This window comes from Somniosus microcephalus, chromosome 10 (genome assembly GCF_052327205.1).
Source record: "Somniosus microcephalus isolate GS21.2 chromosome 10, FLI_Smic_1.0, whole genome shotgun sequence".
Lineage (NCBI taxonomy): Eukaryota > Metazoa > Chordata > Chondrichthyes > Squaliformes > Somniosidae > Somniosus > Somniosus microcephalus.
The window spans coordinates 119722211-119736872 of NC_140996.1; the positions used below are offsets into that span (position 1 = coordinate 119722211).

At 45.3% G+C, this 14662-nt stretch overlaps 1 protein-coding gene across 2 annotated transcripts in view; it reads left to right on the forward strand.

Moving 5' to 3' along the window:
* Positions 1–892: 892 nt before the first annotated feature.
* The window catches only part of LOC147111661 (sestrin-3-like), a 119007-nt gene continuing 105237 nt past the window's right edge, over positions 893–14662 (forward strand). Inside the window, exon 1 of one of the 2 annotated variants that reach the window (XM_085998754.1) lies at positions 893–1230. In XM_085998754.1, the coding sequence (XP_085854880.1) occupies positions 1126–1230 (105 nt within the window). In that variant the 5' untranslated portion in view covers positions 893–1125. The remainder of the gene's footprint in view (positions 1231–14662) is intronic. The other variant, XM_085998756.1, reaches the window with a different exon arrangement.

Genomic DNA, 14662 nt, shown 5'->3' on the forward strand with positions numbered 1-14662 from the left:
GAATAGAAACTGCTTTGTGTTGTGGTGAAACAAGGTGTCACTTTCTGCCCTTTTCCCGATTAACAGTTTTGATTGACAGCCGGCGTCCGCGCGATGGAAACAGAACCCGAGCGGCGCGCTGGCCCGGGGCGGTGACGTCACAGAGGCCGCGTCGGGGCCCGGAGCGCGCGGGCGGGAGGCAGGGTTCCACCTGGGCGGAGGGGACACTGGCTGCAAATTCAATCCATTCACTGATAGTTATTGACCAAGTCTGTTGGAAACATGCAATTAATTCCTATGCCGACCGCTCTGTTCTGAAATAAACAGCTTAAAAGAAGCAAATCTTTTTTAAATAAAGGTTCTCAGTTTCAGAAAATGCAGTCCGATTATATTGCAAAATAAAATACACCAATTTAGCATTTTAGTTATGCATAAATGCAAATAGTTATGCAGCTCACACAGATCTCCACACATTACAGACGCAGCAATCAATCCATGACCAAATGATTAACAGAAACAACGTTCCCCATCGTGTTTTTCTTTCATTTTTTTGGCTAATCTTACATGTTTGAATAGTTACAATATTTTCATTACAGATTTAGAAGTGATTGGGCCAAAAAAGTGAATGGGGTAAGACGGTAGGTCAATGAAAGCGGCTCAGTAACTGGTTGACTATCAGTGAGGGCGAGTGCCCTAAAGCGTCGAAAGAGGATTTGTCAGAGGGAGGGCATTGAGTTAATCTCGACAAGGTTATTGGTGAGAGATGTTACACTTCTGTGATTTTATTGGTTAGGGGTCGGGCCGTTGATTTCCATTTCTGTGCAATGATTGGTCAGGGGATGGTAGCTGGTTATAGTCTTGTGCAATCATTGGTCAGGGGGGAGGCCAATTGCTTACAGTGGTGAAATTGTTAGTTTATTTTCAGTAGAAGCAGCTGCTGGTGGGTTGGGGACGGTTTGGTTGGTGCAGTCATTTAGACGGAGTTGAGGGGATTGATCAGGAAAGGTTTAGAAGTCCTGGCTTTATGGTCATTACATGTTGGCGAATGAATGTTTGTTCCTCTTTACATTGACTCACGCGCACATGTGGTGGTTATTACACTGACTCTGTTAAGAGGGTGACTCAAAGCCCTGGGGAAAAAAACCAATGTTCATATCTGCAACTTGCAAAGAGAACAGGAACACCATGAATTCGGAAAAGCTCTCCACTGACTACATGATCTGCGCTAACTGTCAGAAAGTCTTTTGGAAGGTAACCTTCGTTCAGTTGCTACCTTTTGGGATGCATAGAGGCGCGTCTGGTTTATATGACTGGGGTGAGCTGGCCCGGTAACAGGTTATGAATGTGCTTGTTAAAGTGTGGGCATTCTGAGTTACTTTGTTGGTCTGTTTATGGACTTGTTGCAATAACTTGGACATTTTGTTGATGTCTGTGTGCAACTTGTCTGCGAGGTGAGTATCGACCAATGTTACTGTGTTGTGTGTGGATAACTTTATTGCAGTTTTTTATATTGTGTATTTATTTAACATTTCGTTAATTTTATAAAGAGAAATTGTTCTGTCGAATCGAAGCTATGGGTTTGACATTGGGTTTTGGATGTCTTTGGCCTCTTGCTATCGGCTGGCCGAGATGTCAATCAAAGTTGTTTTTCCAAGCTCCGTCCGCTGAACTCGATAAATCCAATATCTGTTGAGGCTCTTTGCGCTTTGATCGATTGGAGTGTTTTTAAGAATTATTACAGTGATAAAGCCAGTAAACAACTAACCTAATTTATTTTCACAGAAAATTCAGTGAAATGACTGACTGCCTGCCTTATTTTGACAGAATATGTTTGTGTTTCCCCCCCCCCCCCCCCCCCAATCTGTGATGGTATGAGACTTTTAGGACTGTCAACGCATTTGTTCTCTTCTATTACTCTTGCCTAGTTTTAATTTTTAAAAAATGCCTCATTCTACCCTAGAATGTCCCAGTGTTCCCTTTCAGTTTTATTCGCTCATCTCCTCTGTCCCTTGACTGAAGCTCAGCCCTGGACACTATTGAGCAAGCGACACTTCTAATACAATTATAGTTCGTAAGTAACCTCTACTCACAATTACAAAGAGCCCATTTGAGATCCAATTCTCTATATAAAAGTACTTCATTGTCCGTAATTGTTAGATTAATTAAAGGTCAGATGCGTCAAAAGTTCCGAGTTTCAGACCATAACAAGTTCAGAATAATTTAAATGCTGGCTGGCCGTCTGTCCTACAATGTGTTAATCCAACATTTAAGATGATCACAAACTCACCACTGTGTATCTGTGGCATGTATGTATACATCCTCTATTCTGCAGTCCTAAAGCCAATTAGATTATCGTCCGCCTATCATTGGGGCAGATTAAACTTTTTAAAGTTGTAATCTTACTATTTTATCCTTCAATTGCACCCAAATAGGATGGTAATGTTTTGATGGTGATCTTTACTACTGCTGATGTGATCTCCGTTGCATTATACTGTATTTAGAGCGAGAACATGGGTGTACTACTTGTATTTTCAAATTTAACCTCTGTTTCACGCTGAAATTCTATGATCTGTTTTCACAGAATCACAGAAACCCCACAGTGCAGATAGAGGCCATTTCGGCCCATCGAGCCTGCACCGACACATATCCCACCCGATCCCTGTAACCCCTACACCAACACATATCCCACCCTATCCCCGTAACCCCACGTATTTAATCCCCCTAACATTAAGGGTCAATTTATCATAGCCAATCAACCTAACCCGCACATCTTTGGACTGTGGGAGGAAACCGGAGCACCCGGAGAAAACCCACGCAAACACAGGGAGAATGTCTGTGTGGAGTTTGCACAGTCATCCGAGGCCGGATTCGAACCCGGGTCCCTGGCGCTGTGAGGCAACAGTGCTAACCACTATGCCACCGTTTCTCCTCTGGCAACTGGATATTTGCAAACTGGCTTCAGTGTCCTACTTTTTCTGAACCTTTAGTGTATAAGGGCAGTCCAATTGCAAGGAAATGGTATGTGATATGGCATTGATTGAATGTAGGGTCACTAGTTTGGGACTTTTTTTGCTGATTTCTGTTCGAGTCGCTATGCATAAGGCTCACAATTGTTCTCTAGTAATCCTTGCCTTGGTTCATTGCCACATTTCAGAAGTGCTTACAGACTTGCTGATTTCAGCAGCAAGTTGTTAAGACTGCTTTCAAATACTGGTATGTCAGTGCTTTAACAGTCATCAGCCTCGTCTGATGGCCTGAAATGAAAAGATTGGAGGATTCTTTAATCCCCACATTTTTTGATGTTTTGACTCTGTGCCTAAGTTTAAATTCTGAGGTACACTGCTTGTTGTAATGTTATATCATTGCAGTAATTGAGGCCTAAATGTTAATGTAAACTGAGTAGGACCAAGCAGCATATGCCAGTGTTCTTATCTATGTGACTTAACACTTGGTGTGAGAAATGTGAATTATTTTGTATAGAACATGCCTATATCCTAATCTTGTAACTTTTAAATTACTGGTGAAGAATGGGAACATAAGGGCATGACTTGATGATACATTGAATATTTATATTTTACCCAGTAAACTGCACCTTGAGCTAATCAATAAGTGTTGTCAATTGCAGTTGCTTGGTGGCTTTGGTTGTCATAGTTTCCATATGTAGTCATTTAAAAAAAATCTGTAGGTTGATCTGTTTTATAGTGGCATATAAAGCATAAATATGAAAAGGAGGAAATTTTAAAGCTTTAACATTAGTGTTAAATTTGGTGTCTGGCATTGCGCTTCGATTTTAATGACTGCTATTTAGGTAAAACCCTTATACCTTGCAGACCTAGGAGTTTCACCCCTGTAGTAAAAGGCATATTGACATGTAATGGTCTGCTTTGTGTATCAAATTTTACAGTACTTGGTATGGTTTTTTTATAGTTGCAGCAGTAAGATTTCTTTTTCAGATGCTATTGAATTTGTACCATATTCTTGCAGTGGTTTGCAATTCCTCCCTCCCTTGGGTAATCCAAAACTCTACTGCCTGTATCTTAACTCACTAAGTTCCATTCACCCATCACGCCCGTGCTCGCTGACCTACATTGGCTCCTGGTACTGCAATGCCTTGACTTTAAAATTCTCATTCTTGTTTTCAAGCACCTCCACTGCCTCACCCCTCCCTATCTCTGTAACCTCTCCAGCCTTACAATCGTCTGACCTCTGCACTCCTTTAATTCTGGCCTCTTGCGCATCCCTGGTTGTCATTGTTCCATCATTGGTGGCCTTTCCTTCTGAGCCTAGGCCCTAAGCTCTGGAATTACCCCCCCTCCCCTTAAACCTCCAACACTATCTCCTTTAAGACGCTCTTTAAAACCTACCTCTTTGACCAATCTGTCATAATATCTCCTTGTGTGGGTCGGTGTTGAGATTTGTTAATGCTTCTGTGAAGTGCCTTGGGATGCTTTACTATATCAAAGGCGCTATATAAATGAGTTGTTGTAGTAGTAGGCTTCTGCTAAATTATATTCAATAAATGTTTGACTTTTTTAAGAAGGGTTTCTTTTAAGCTATGAAAAGACTTCATATGTGATCTCAATGAACTTGTATTTTTCCAATGTTGCTTTACAAAAAAAAAAATCCTTGTGGTACAAGTAAAAGCTGGGAAGTTATTGTTTTAGATAATGCACAGTAGCTACCAACATAAATACATTTCTTGTTGATTCTCAGATTAAACAGTAAATGATGCTGCCGTAAACAATTAAAAACAGGTTTTGTGAGTAAACGCCTGATTGATGGACGTTTTTACATGCAATTTGGGAAACCCAAACTCTGACTCTTAAATAACTCTACGTGCCTACATTTAGCATTCAGAAGAGAAATATTATTATTTGCACAATTTTTCTGATGGTAGCTATTTGTATTTTGAAAGCTGCAAATTACATGCAGTGAACCAGTTAAATCAACAAGTGATTGGTGGTGTTGGTCAAATTTATGACCGGAGTTAATGAACACATTGCATCAGTATTGAAGCCTGATCATGCTGCTTTCATCCAGGAGGATTCTGGTATAGCTTTTTAACATTGCACAATTTCAACACACCAGACTCTGCTTAAGCTCTTCAAATAATTTATCAGAATTTTGATTTTTCACTCTTGTGCACTTATTGTGAAAGTTACACACAGTGCATAGATGTAACATACAGTATACCCGTACAACACAGCAGTGTTGCAAAATACCTTGAGGGTTGAATGGTTGCAGGTAGACTGCCTTGTTAATAAATGATACTCCCTGGCTGCATTAAAAAATAAACAAGTCTGAGTTTAATTTGGTATTAAAAATATTTAGCAATAGCATCAAAATAAGATTTTATTTCCGTGAGTGGGGAAATAAGAGTCATATTTCCTTCCTCTTTGTAGTCTGTTGGGATATTCCTGTTTGAATGATATGGAATGGGTCTTTCTGCAGGTCTTCCTCCATTTTTAGTTGAATACTTTTTTTATTTGTACCAATCAAAGTGAGTAATGCAAGTTCTGATGCTTGCAATGGAGCATGTATCATATATAACCGTGCAGAGTGAAGCGCTCTACTTCAATAATCTGCTATAACCACATATCCTGGAATAACACCTTGCCTTCTACACTAACGCTACTTTTTTTTATCGCACCAACTATTCTAGTGGTCTCTTTAGTGTCAATTTTCACTCAGTTGTGGGTGGTTTTGTTCTGAGGGCTAATTCCATCCATATTAACTGCTCAAACCGTGCAACCAGCAGATACATCTCTTCTCTCCTTTTCCCCCCCCCCCCCCCACCCATCAGTCTGCTGGATTAAAATCCATGTGCAAGAGGTGAAATCTACTGTGTAACTGCCACTAAGTTACCCCTCCTGTGATCTTTCAAAAAAATTGAGTTTCTTTATCTCAAATATCAGGATGTTTTAATGCTCCTTGTAAAGTGAGTTTACTTTCTTCTGTGTCCAGTCATAGTTTAAATATTCACTGGGACTTTTTGGCCCTAAATGCTACTATTTCATTAGTGATATGGAGCTAATATGAATTTTTAGCTGTGAATCTTGTATATTGAGACTTTTTCTGAATCATTGGGTACTGTATATAATACTGTAACTCACTACATTGGCTTGGTGCTTTTTAGAATCGTACAGCACAGAAGGAGGTCATTCAGCCCATTGTGCCTATGCTGGCTCTTTGAAAGAGCGATCCAATTTGTCTCGCTCCCCCTGCTCTTTTTGCCGTAGCCCTCCAAATTTTTCCTTTTCAAGTGTATATATCCAATTCCCTTTTTAAAAGTCACTACTAATCTGCTTTCTCCACCCTTTTCAGGCAATATATTCCAGATCATCATAACTCGGTGTTTATTTTTTTTTAAATTTCCATATCCACTTTGGTTCTTTTCCTAATTATCATAAATCTTTGTCCTCCGGTTACTGACTTGCCCACCTGTGGAAACTCTTTCTCTTTATTTACTCTTGCCAAATTTCTTCATAATTCTGAACACCTCTATTAAATCTCCCCTTAACCTTCTCTGCTCTAAATAGAAAAATTCCAGTTTCTCTAGTCTCTCCACATAACCAGGAATGAGGGACTTGATTTATCATTCTAATAAATCTTCTGCACCCTCACCAAGGCCAGCCAAATTAAAGGAGACACTTTCAGTTGGTGTTGCATTTCAGGCCTGTGATCATTGATATAAAATAACGTTTGAGTTACCATGAAACTGTTTCTATAACCTAGACTGAAACTAATATTTTGCTATTATAAGGGTATATGTATGTTTCCTGTACGGCTGGTATGAGGCCACTATACAGCAGTCTGTTTTAATCTCTGGCTTGTCCAGCTTGCTTCTGGTCGATGGGATTTTAAATTGCTAACTGACCATGGATCTTTTAAAACTGATTATTTAGGTTGTTCAAACATAAACTAGGCCATGGCAGACTTGCTGTTGTAGACTTGGTTCGTAACTACCATAATGAAAAATAATGAAAAATAAAATGTAATTGTGAATAAAGCCTGAGTTTATAATATCGAGTCAGCTCTATTTACAGCGGTATTTGATAGTTTTTGGCATCTGTATTTTGCATTTCAGCAGTTACCATGTTCATCACAACAGTAAAGTTGTCTGTCCTTTTTTTGGTAGTGCTTTCCAGCATTACAGCAGAAAATATACAAAAATCACTGGGGTTTTTACTGTAATAATTCCAAACTGTGACTGTTATTTACTAAACTGCAGTAGGAAGTGAGACAGTTGAGTAAGTAAAGTTGCATTCAACAGGAGGAGGATGTTTGAGCTGTAGGACCAGCCCACTCGAGGTTTGACCTGGCTCTCCCCTCCCCGTTCTATCTATCTATTCCTAACCACTAAATTGTTTTCGATTTTTAAGGATCTTTATGTTGGCTGTTTTGGAAGAAATAGTTTAAACTGAAATCAGTATTCAGGTACATGAAACAGTCGTAACCGTTATTACTTCCTAGTTGGTGTCTTGCACAAACATATATTGGTAAATAGTATTTACAAAATTAGATTCAACCTGTAGGTCAATTGCTCAATTAATGTAATTAAAGGCTGGGAATACATTTTACATCGGATATACGGCACAGAAACAGGCCATTCGGCCCAACCAGTCCATGCCAGCATTTATGCTCCACTCGAGCTTCCTCCCATCTTTCCTCATCTAAATCTATCAGCATAACCCTCTATTCCCTTCTCCCTCATGTTTGTCCAGCCTCCCCTTAAATGCACCTATACTATTCGCTTCAACCACTCCCTGTGGCAGCGAGTTCCACATTCTCACCACTCTTTGGGTAAAGAAGTTTCTTCTGAATTCCTTATTGGATTTCTTGGTGACTATCTTATATTAATGGCCTCTAGTTATGCTCTTCCCCACAAGTGGAAACATTCTCACACTAACAAAACCTTTCATAATTTTATAGACCTCTTAGGTCACCCCTCAGCCTTTTTTTTCAAGAGAATAGAGACCCAGCCAGTTCATCCTTTGTGTTGCAACAACATAAAGTACCTCTATGCTGCAGGATACAAACAAATGAGCAATTTATAGTTGACTGATAATTCAAGATCATTGTTTTGCTCTAAACAATTTAATTGAATTAAGCAATGTAAATAAGTACAAGGTGGGAATTTAGGGAAATTAAATTTAATTATCAGAGAATTGGAATTAACAGACTATATGAAGTCCATGCAGGTTAGTGTAGCTTAAATGAGTCAAATAATTCTGTTCTACCCCTTTCTCCTTTCCCCTCCTTACATATTCACTTGGCTGAATGCTGCTCAGTCTGGTTGTGAGCTTTGCCATGCTCACTTTTACTACTGTTGTGTGTTCAGGCATTGTGAAGTTTGCTTATCTCTGAATATGAAACTTGCTAGTGGAGTACAATGCTTTGTTGAGCTGTCCAGTCAACACCTTGCAAAAGTATCTCTAATGCTAATTGAATTCTAAATATTTGTGGTTAGGACAGCAACACTGGGTGCAGGGTTGTAAATCGTAGCAGTTGTAATGCTGACTTTTAAAACTAGATTTTGGCGGCATGGGCCTTTTTAAAATGAGTATAATTATGACCAACCCTATCCCAAGTACACAATATACCTGTAGTAGCTAAAAAACCTAGCACTAGGGTGGGACAGGCAGGCAGAGGAGGAGAGGATATTGTTATAGCTAAGGGGCTTCCCCACAGGGAGTGTCACCTGAACCGTTCTTGGTCACCTCTGCTGCATGTTGTGGAGCGGCATAGGCATGGATTAACAACTTTCTATTTATTCATCTTTTAATGTAGAACAACATCACAAGGTGCTTCACAAAAGTATAATCAGAAAAAAATTCAATGTGGTGAGTGACAAGGAGCCAGTGTAGGTGGGTGAGCTGGACTTTGTGGGACAGGATATGGGTGGCTGAGTTTTGAACCAGTGGGAATTTGTGGAGATTGGCAAGCTGACCAGGATGTTGGAGGAAGTGGGGTGACACAGGTTTTGGTAAACGGGTGGAGGTGGGCAGTGTTGCAGTGGTGGAAGTGAGGGGTTTTATGGTTGATGGGATTTAGGGTTTAAAGCTCCATGCTGGGCCAAACAGGATGGCAAGATTTTGGAAAAACTTGATTTCCACTTGAGTGGCTGGGGAAGGGGATGAAATAAATGGCAAGGGAGTGGAGTTTATGGCAAGGACTGAAATTATGGCTTTAGTCTATCTAATCTTCAGTTGGAGGAATTTTTGACGCCTCTCTGATTTAAATAACATGAACCACCCCATGGGAGCACTTGAACATTTTTTTGAAACCTGGATTGCCTGTTGCTCAAATCTCTTCTCTGGAGAGCTATAGGAAGTTGTGCACTTCAATGTTAATGAGTTGGGGGGATGAATCTTGTAATGATTAGAAATTTTACAAAATATTACCCTAATTATTGGGAGCTCTGTGGACCCTTAACTGCTACAAAATTGACTGACCCTGATTAAACTCACCTTAATAGTGAGCAGATAAAAACAACTTTCACCCAATCTGTCTGGGCTACCTTTGACTCTGGGTTCCAGAAATGAAAGGGCAGCATGTTGATCAAATATACCAGGGTAGAGCTTGGTCAAAGAGGTAAGTTTCAAGGAGCATCTTAAAGGGGGAAAGATTCCACAGCTTGGGGCTTTGGCAGCTGAAGACACGGCTGCCAGTTGTGGAGCGGTTAAAATCTGGGATGCTCGAGGCCACAATTGGAGGAGCGCAGGTTATGGGGCTGGAAGAGATTAGAGATAGGGAGGGGCAAGGCCATAGAGGAATTTCAAAACCAAGATGAGAATTTGAAGATGGAGACGTTGCTTAACCTCAAGCCAATGTAGGTCAGCGAGCACAGGGGTGGTGGGTGAATGGGACTTGGTGTGAGTTAGGACATGGACAGCAGCAGAGTTTTGGATGACCTCCAGTTTACTGAGGGTAGGAAATGGGAGGCCAACCAGGAGTGCATTGGAATAGTCACGTCTAGCGGTAACCAAGGCATGGATGAGTGTTTCAGCAGCAGATGAACTGAGGCAGGGGCAGAGTCGTGTGATAGAGATGGAAATGGGCAGTCTTAATGGTGCGGATATGTTGTCGGAAGCTCATCTGAGTCAAATATGACAATTTGCGAACCGTCTCATTTAGCCTCAGTTGCCAGGGTGAGGGATGGAGTCGGTGGCTCGGGAACAGAGTTGTGGTGGGGCCTGAAGATAATGGCTTCGGTCTTCCCAATATTTAGTTGGAGAAAATTTCTGCTCATCCAGCATTGGATGTCGTACAAGCAGTCTGACAATTTAGTTTAGTGGAGGAGTCAGAATGGAACCGGCTGAGTGCAGTCCCACCCAGCTGGATGACAGTGGAGAGGTATTAAGAGGCGGGGGTGGTCAACCGTGTCAAAGGCTGCAGGCAGTTCAAGAAGGACAAGGAGGGGTAGTTTACTGTTGTCGCAGTCACTTAGGATGTCATTTGTGACTTTGATTAAGAGCAGTTTCAATACTGTGGCGGGGGTAGAATTCTGATTGGAGGGTTTCAAACATGGAATTCTGGAAAAGTTGGGCACTGATTTGGGAGGCAAAAGCACGTTCAAGGACTTTGGAGAGGGGAGGGAGGTTGGAGATAGGGTAGTAGTTTGCAAAGGATGTAGGGCTCAAGGTTTTTTTGAGGAGATGGGTATGACAGTGGATTTGAATGAGAGGAGGGACAGTACCTGAGGGGAGAGAACCCCATTAACTACCAGCTAACATGGGAGCCAGGAAGGGAAGTTGGGTGGTCAGTAGTTAATAGGATCGAGGGAGCATTAGGTGGGTCTCGTGGACATGAGGAGAGAAACTAGAGAAAGATGTGAGTTCAGGGCTTGGGGGGTGGGGATGGGACCTTGGAGGGAGTTTGTGGGGGGATCTTTGAGGGAGTTTGGTCTAGTGGGCTAGTAGAAGGGAGGGATGTGGCCGAGGCAGCTGAATAGATGGCTTCCATCTTTGTGACACAAGTCCATGAGCTCCTCCCACTTGTGTGAGGGGAGGGGGGTTTAAGATGGTTTGTGTAGAGAAAAGAAGCCGGGGGTTATCTTTGCATTCCAGGATGATCCTGGAATAGTGAGCAGTTTTGTCAGGAGAGCAGAACCCGATGGTGCTTAATGTGGTCCAGCCAGATCTGGCAGTGAATGGCTAAATCAGTTGCCTGCCATATCCGTTCAAGTCAGCTTCCCTTGGACTTAAGGGATTGGAGATGTGGGCTGTTCTGGGGGAATGCCCAGGGTGAGAGCAATGGGGACTAGGGCATCAAAGGAGGTGGTAAGGGTGTGCTTCATTAGCTGCAGAAATGGTAGTGAGTAGTGGGTTACTGCGGCCCCCGAGGGTGCAAGGTCTCTTATGGAGACTGTGTCCTCCCGCCCGTCCAGGTATGCAATGTAAGCATACTGGGGGTTGGCGTGGAGGAGGTCGACCCTCTCGACCAGGGGGTACGTTTTATGGGTCCTCACGTGCCTTCTCAGTAGGACCGGCCCTGGGGATGTCAGCTATGGCGGTAGCGATGTCCCCGATGTGGACTTCCTTGGGAAGACAAACATTTTCTCATGAGGGTTGGCGTTAGTGGCAGTGCAGAGCAGTGACCGAATAGAGTGGAGCGCATCGGGGAGCACATCCTGCCAGCGGGAGGTTGGAAGGCCCCTAGACTTTAAGGCTAGCAGGGCGGCCTTCCAAACTGTCGCATTTTCTCTTTCCACCTGTCCGTTCCCCCGGGGGTTGTAACTGGTGGTCCTGCTTGTGGCAATACCCCTAGTTAGCAGGTACTGACGGAGTTCGTCGCTCATAAACGATGAGCCCCGGTCGCTATGGATATAGCTGGGGAAGCCGAACAGGGTGAAGAGGTCGTTCAGACATTTAATGACCGTGGCACTGGTCATGTCCGGGCAGGGGATGGCGAACGGGAAACGGGAGTACTCAACAATAATATTGAGGAAGTACACGTTGCGGTCGGAGGAGGGGAGAGGCCCTTTAAAATCAACGCTCAGGCGCTCGAAGGGGCGAGTGGCTTTTATCAGGTGGGCCCTGTCTGGCCTATAAAAGTGCGGTTTGCACTCAGCGCAGACTTGGCAGTTCCTGGTCATGGTCCTGACCTCCTCAATAGAGTAAGGCGGGTTGCGGGCCTTGATGAAGTGGAAGAACCTGGTGACCCCCGGGTGGCAGAGGTCATTGTGGAGGGCCCGCAGTCTATCGATCTGCGCGCTGGCGCAGGTGCCACGCGATAGCGCATCCAGGGATTCATTGAGCTTCCCGGGCCGGTACAAGATCTCGTAATTGTAGGTGGAAAGTTCGATTCTCCACCTCAAGATCTTGTCATTTTTGATTTTGCCCCTCTGCTTGTTGTTAAACATGAAAGCAACTGAACGTTGGTCAGTGAGCAGGGTAAATCGTTTTCCGGCCAGGTAGTGCCTCCAATGACGCACAGCCTCCACAATCGCATGGGCCTCCTTCTCAACAGCGGAGTGTCTGGTCTCCGGGCCTTGGAGGGTTCGTGAAAAGAAGGCCACGGGTCTCCCCGCCTGATTGAGGGTAGCGGCCAGGGCAAAGTCGGACGCGTCGCTTTCCACCTGGAAGGGGATGGATTCGTCCACTGCGTGCATGGTGGCTTTGGCAATGTCTTCCTTGATACGGTGGAAGGCTAAGCGGGCCTCTGCCGTCGAGGGAAAAGAGGTGGACTTGATCAGCGGATGGGCCTTGTCCGCATAGTAGGGGACCCACTGGGCATAATAGGAGAAAAACCCTAGGCACCTCTTCAGGGCCTTGAGGCAGTGGGAGTTCCATAAGGGGACGCATCCGGTCGGGGTCGGGGCCGATGACTCCGTGTTCCACAACACAGCCAAGGATGGCGAGGCGGAATATGCACTTCTCCTTGTTATATGTCAGGTTCAGGAGTTGGGCGGTGCGGAGGAATTTTTCGAGGTTTGCGTCATGGCCCTGCAAGTCACGGCTGCAGATGGTCACATTGTCCAGATATGGGAAAGTGGCCTGCAACGCATTTTGATCTACCATCCGGTCCATCTCCCTTTGGAAGACGGAGACCCTGTTGGTGACGCCAAAGGGAACCCTAAGGAAGTGATAGAGGCGGCTGTTTGCCTCAAAGGCAGTATACTGGCGGTCAGGGCGGAAAGGGAGCTGGTGGTACGCTGATTTCAGGTCAATGGTCGAGAAGACGCGGTACTGCGCGATCTGGTTGACCATATCAGCTATGCGGGGGAGTGGGTAGGCGTCCAGCAGGGTGTAGCGATTTATTGTCTGGCTGTAGTCGATGACCAGGCGCTGCTTCTCGCCGGTCTTAACGACCACAACCTGGGCTCGCCAGGGGCTGGTGCTGCCCTCAATAATCCCTTCCTTTAGGAGCCGCTCCACTTCGGTTTTAATGAAAACCCTGTCCCCGGCACTGTATCACCTGCTCTTTGTGGCGATGGGCTTAGTCGGGGGTGAGGTTAGCAAACAGTGGGGGGGGTGACTCCGAGTGTGGAGAGGTTGCACCTGGTGCGCGGCGGGCAATTTGGGAGCTGCTAGCTGCGGACTGTGAGTGGGGGTAGGGGTCCACCGTACGCCATCGTAACACTTTTAAGGTGGCACTGAAAATCTAACCCCAGCAGGATGGCAGCGCAGAGGTCAGGCAGGACCAGAAGTTTAAAATGATCGTACACGATCCCGTCTACTACGAGTGTCACTACGCAGTAGCCGCCGACTGGGACTCGGAGGCCATAGAAATCCGCTGGTGCGCAGGCCGGACTGGGAGAGAGCAATGCCGCACCGTGTCGGGGTGGATGAAGCTCTCCGTGCTCCCAGAGTCAAAAAGGCAGATTGTATCGTGGCCATTTACCTTAATGTCCATTGTGGAACTGGCCAGCTGGTGCGGTCTCGCTTGGTCCAGTGTAACGGATGCCAGCGTAGGGGTCGGTGTGTCGCTGCGGGTATCAGATGAGGCGGTGTTGGGGGCCTGCTGCGTTCCGGCTGTCGTCCAAGATGGCGGCGTCCATGATCCCCATGTGGCTGGAGGCGTCCAAAATGGCTGCTGTACCGGTGGTTCGCACATGGCCGGGGAGGCCCAAGATGGCGGCCCGCATGGCCCACACGCGGCGCTGCTGGGGTTCGGGGTGGCTTTGGCCCTGCAGACGTTAGCGTAGTGTCCCTTCTTCCCGCAGCCCGAGCAGATCGCGTTTTTCGCCGGGCAGCGCGCTCTGGGGTGTTTTGCCTGGCCACAGAAGTAGCATTTCTGGCCTTGGGGCACTGCTGTCTGGCCTTGGGACACTGCTGCGGTAGTTGGGCCGTGGCTGGGGTGGCACGGCGCTATGAGGCGGTCCTACAGTGTCCCAGGCTGTCATTCCCCGCGGCGTCCACGGTGCAGAGGAGTAGGCATCCATGCCCCGGTAGGCTGCATCCAATGATAGTGCGAGTGCTGAGGTCGAGGTCACTCTGCTCCAACAGTCGCTGTCGGGTGTAATTGGATCTGTGGCCCGCTACAAAAGCGTCCCGGATAAGTTCCTCTGTGTACACGGCGGCCTTTACATCCTTACAACCACAGGCCCGGCCAAGCACAGACAGTGCCTGAAGGTATTCCACGGTCGATTCCCCAGGTTGTTGTTTACGACTCCCCAGAAGGTGCCTGGCGTACACTTCATTCACTGGGCGCGTGTACTGGTCCTTGAGGAGCTTGATAG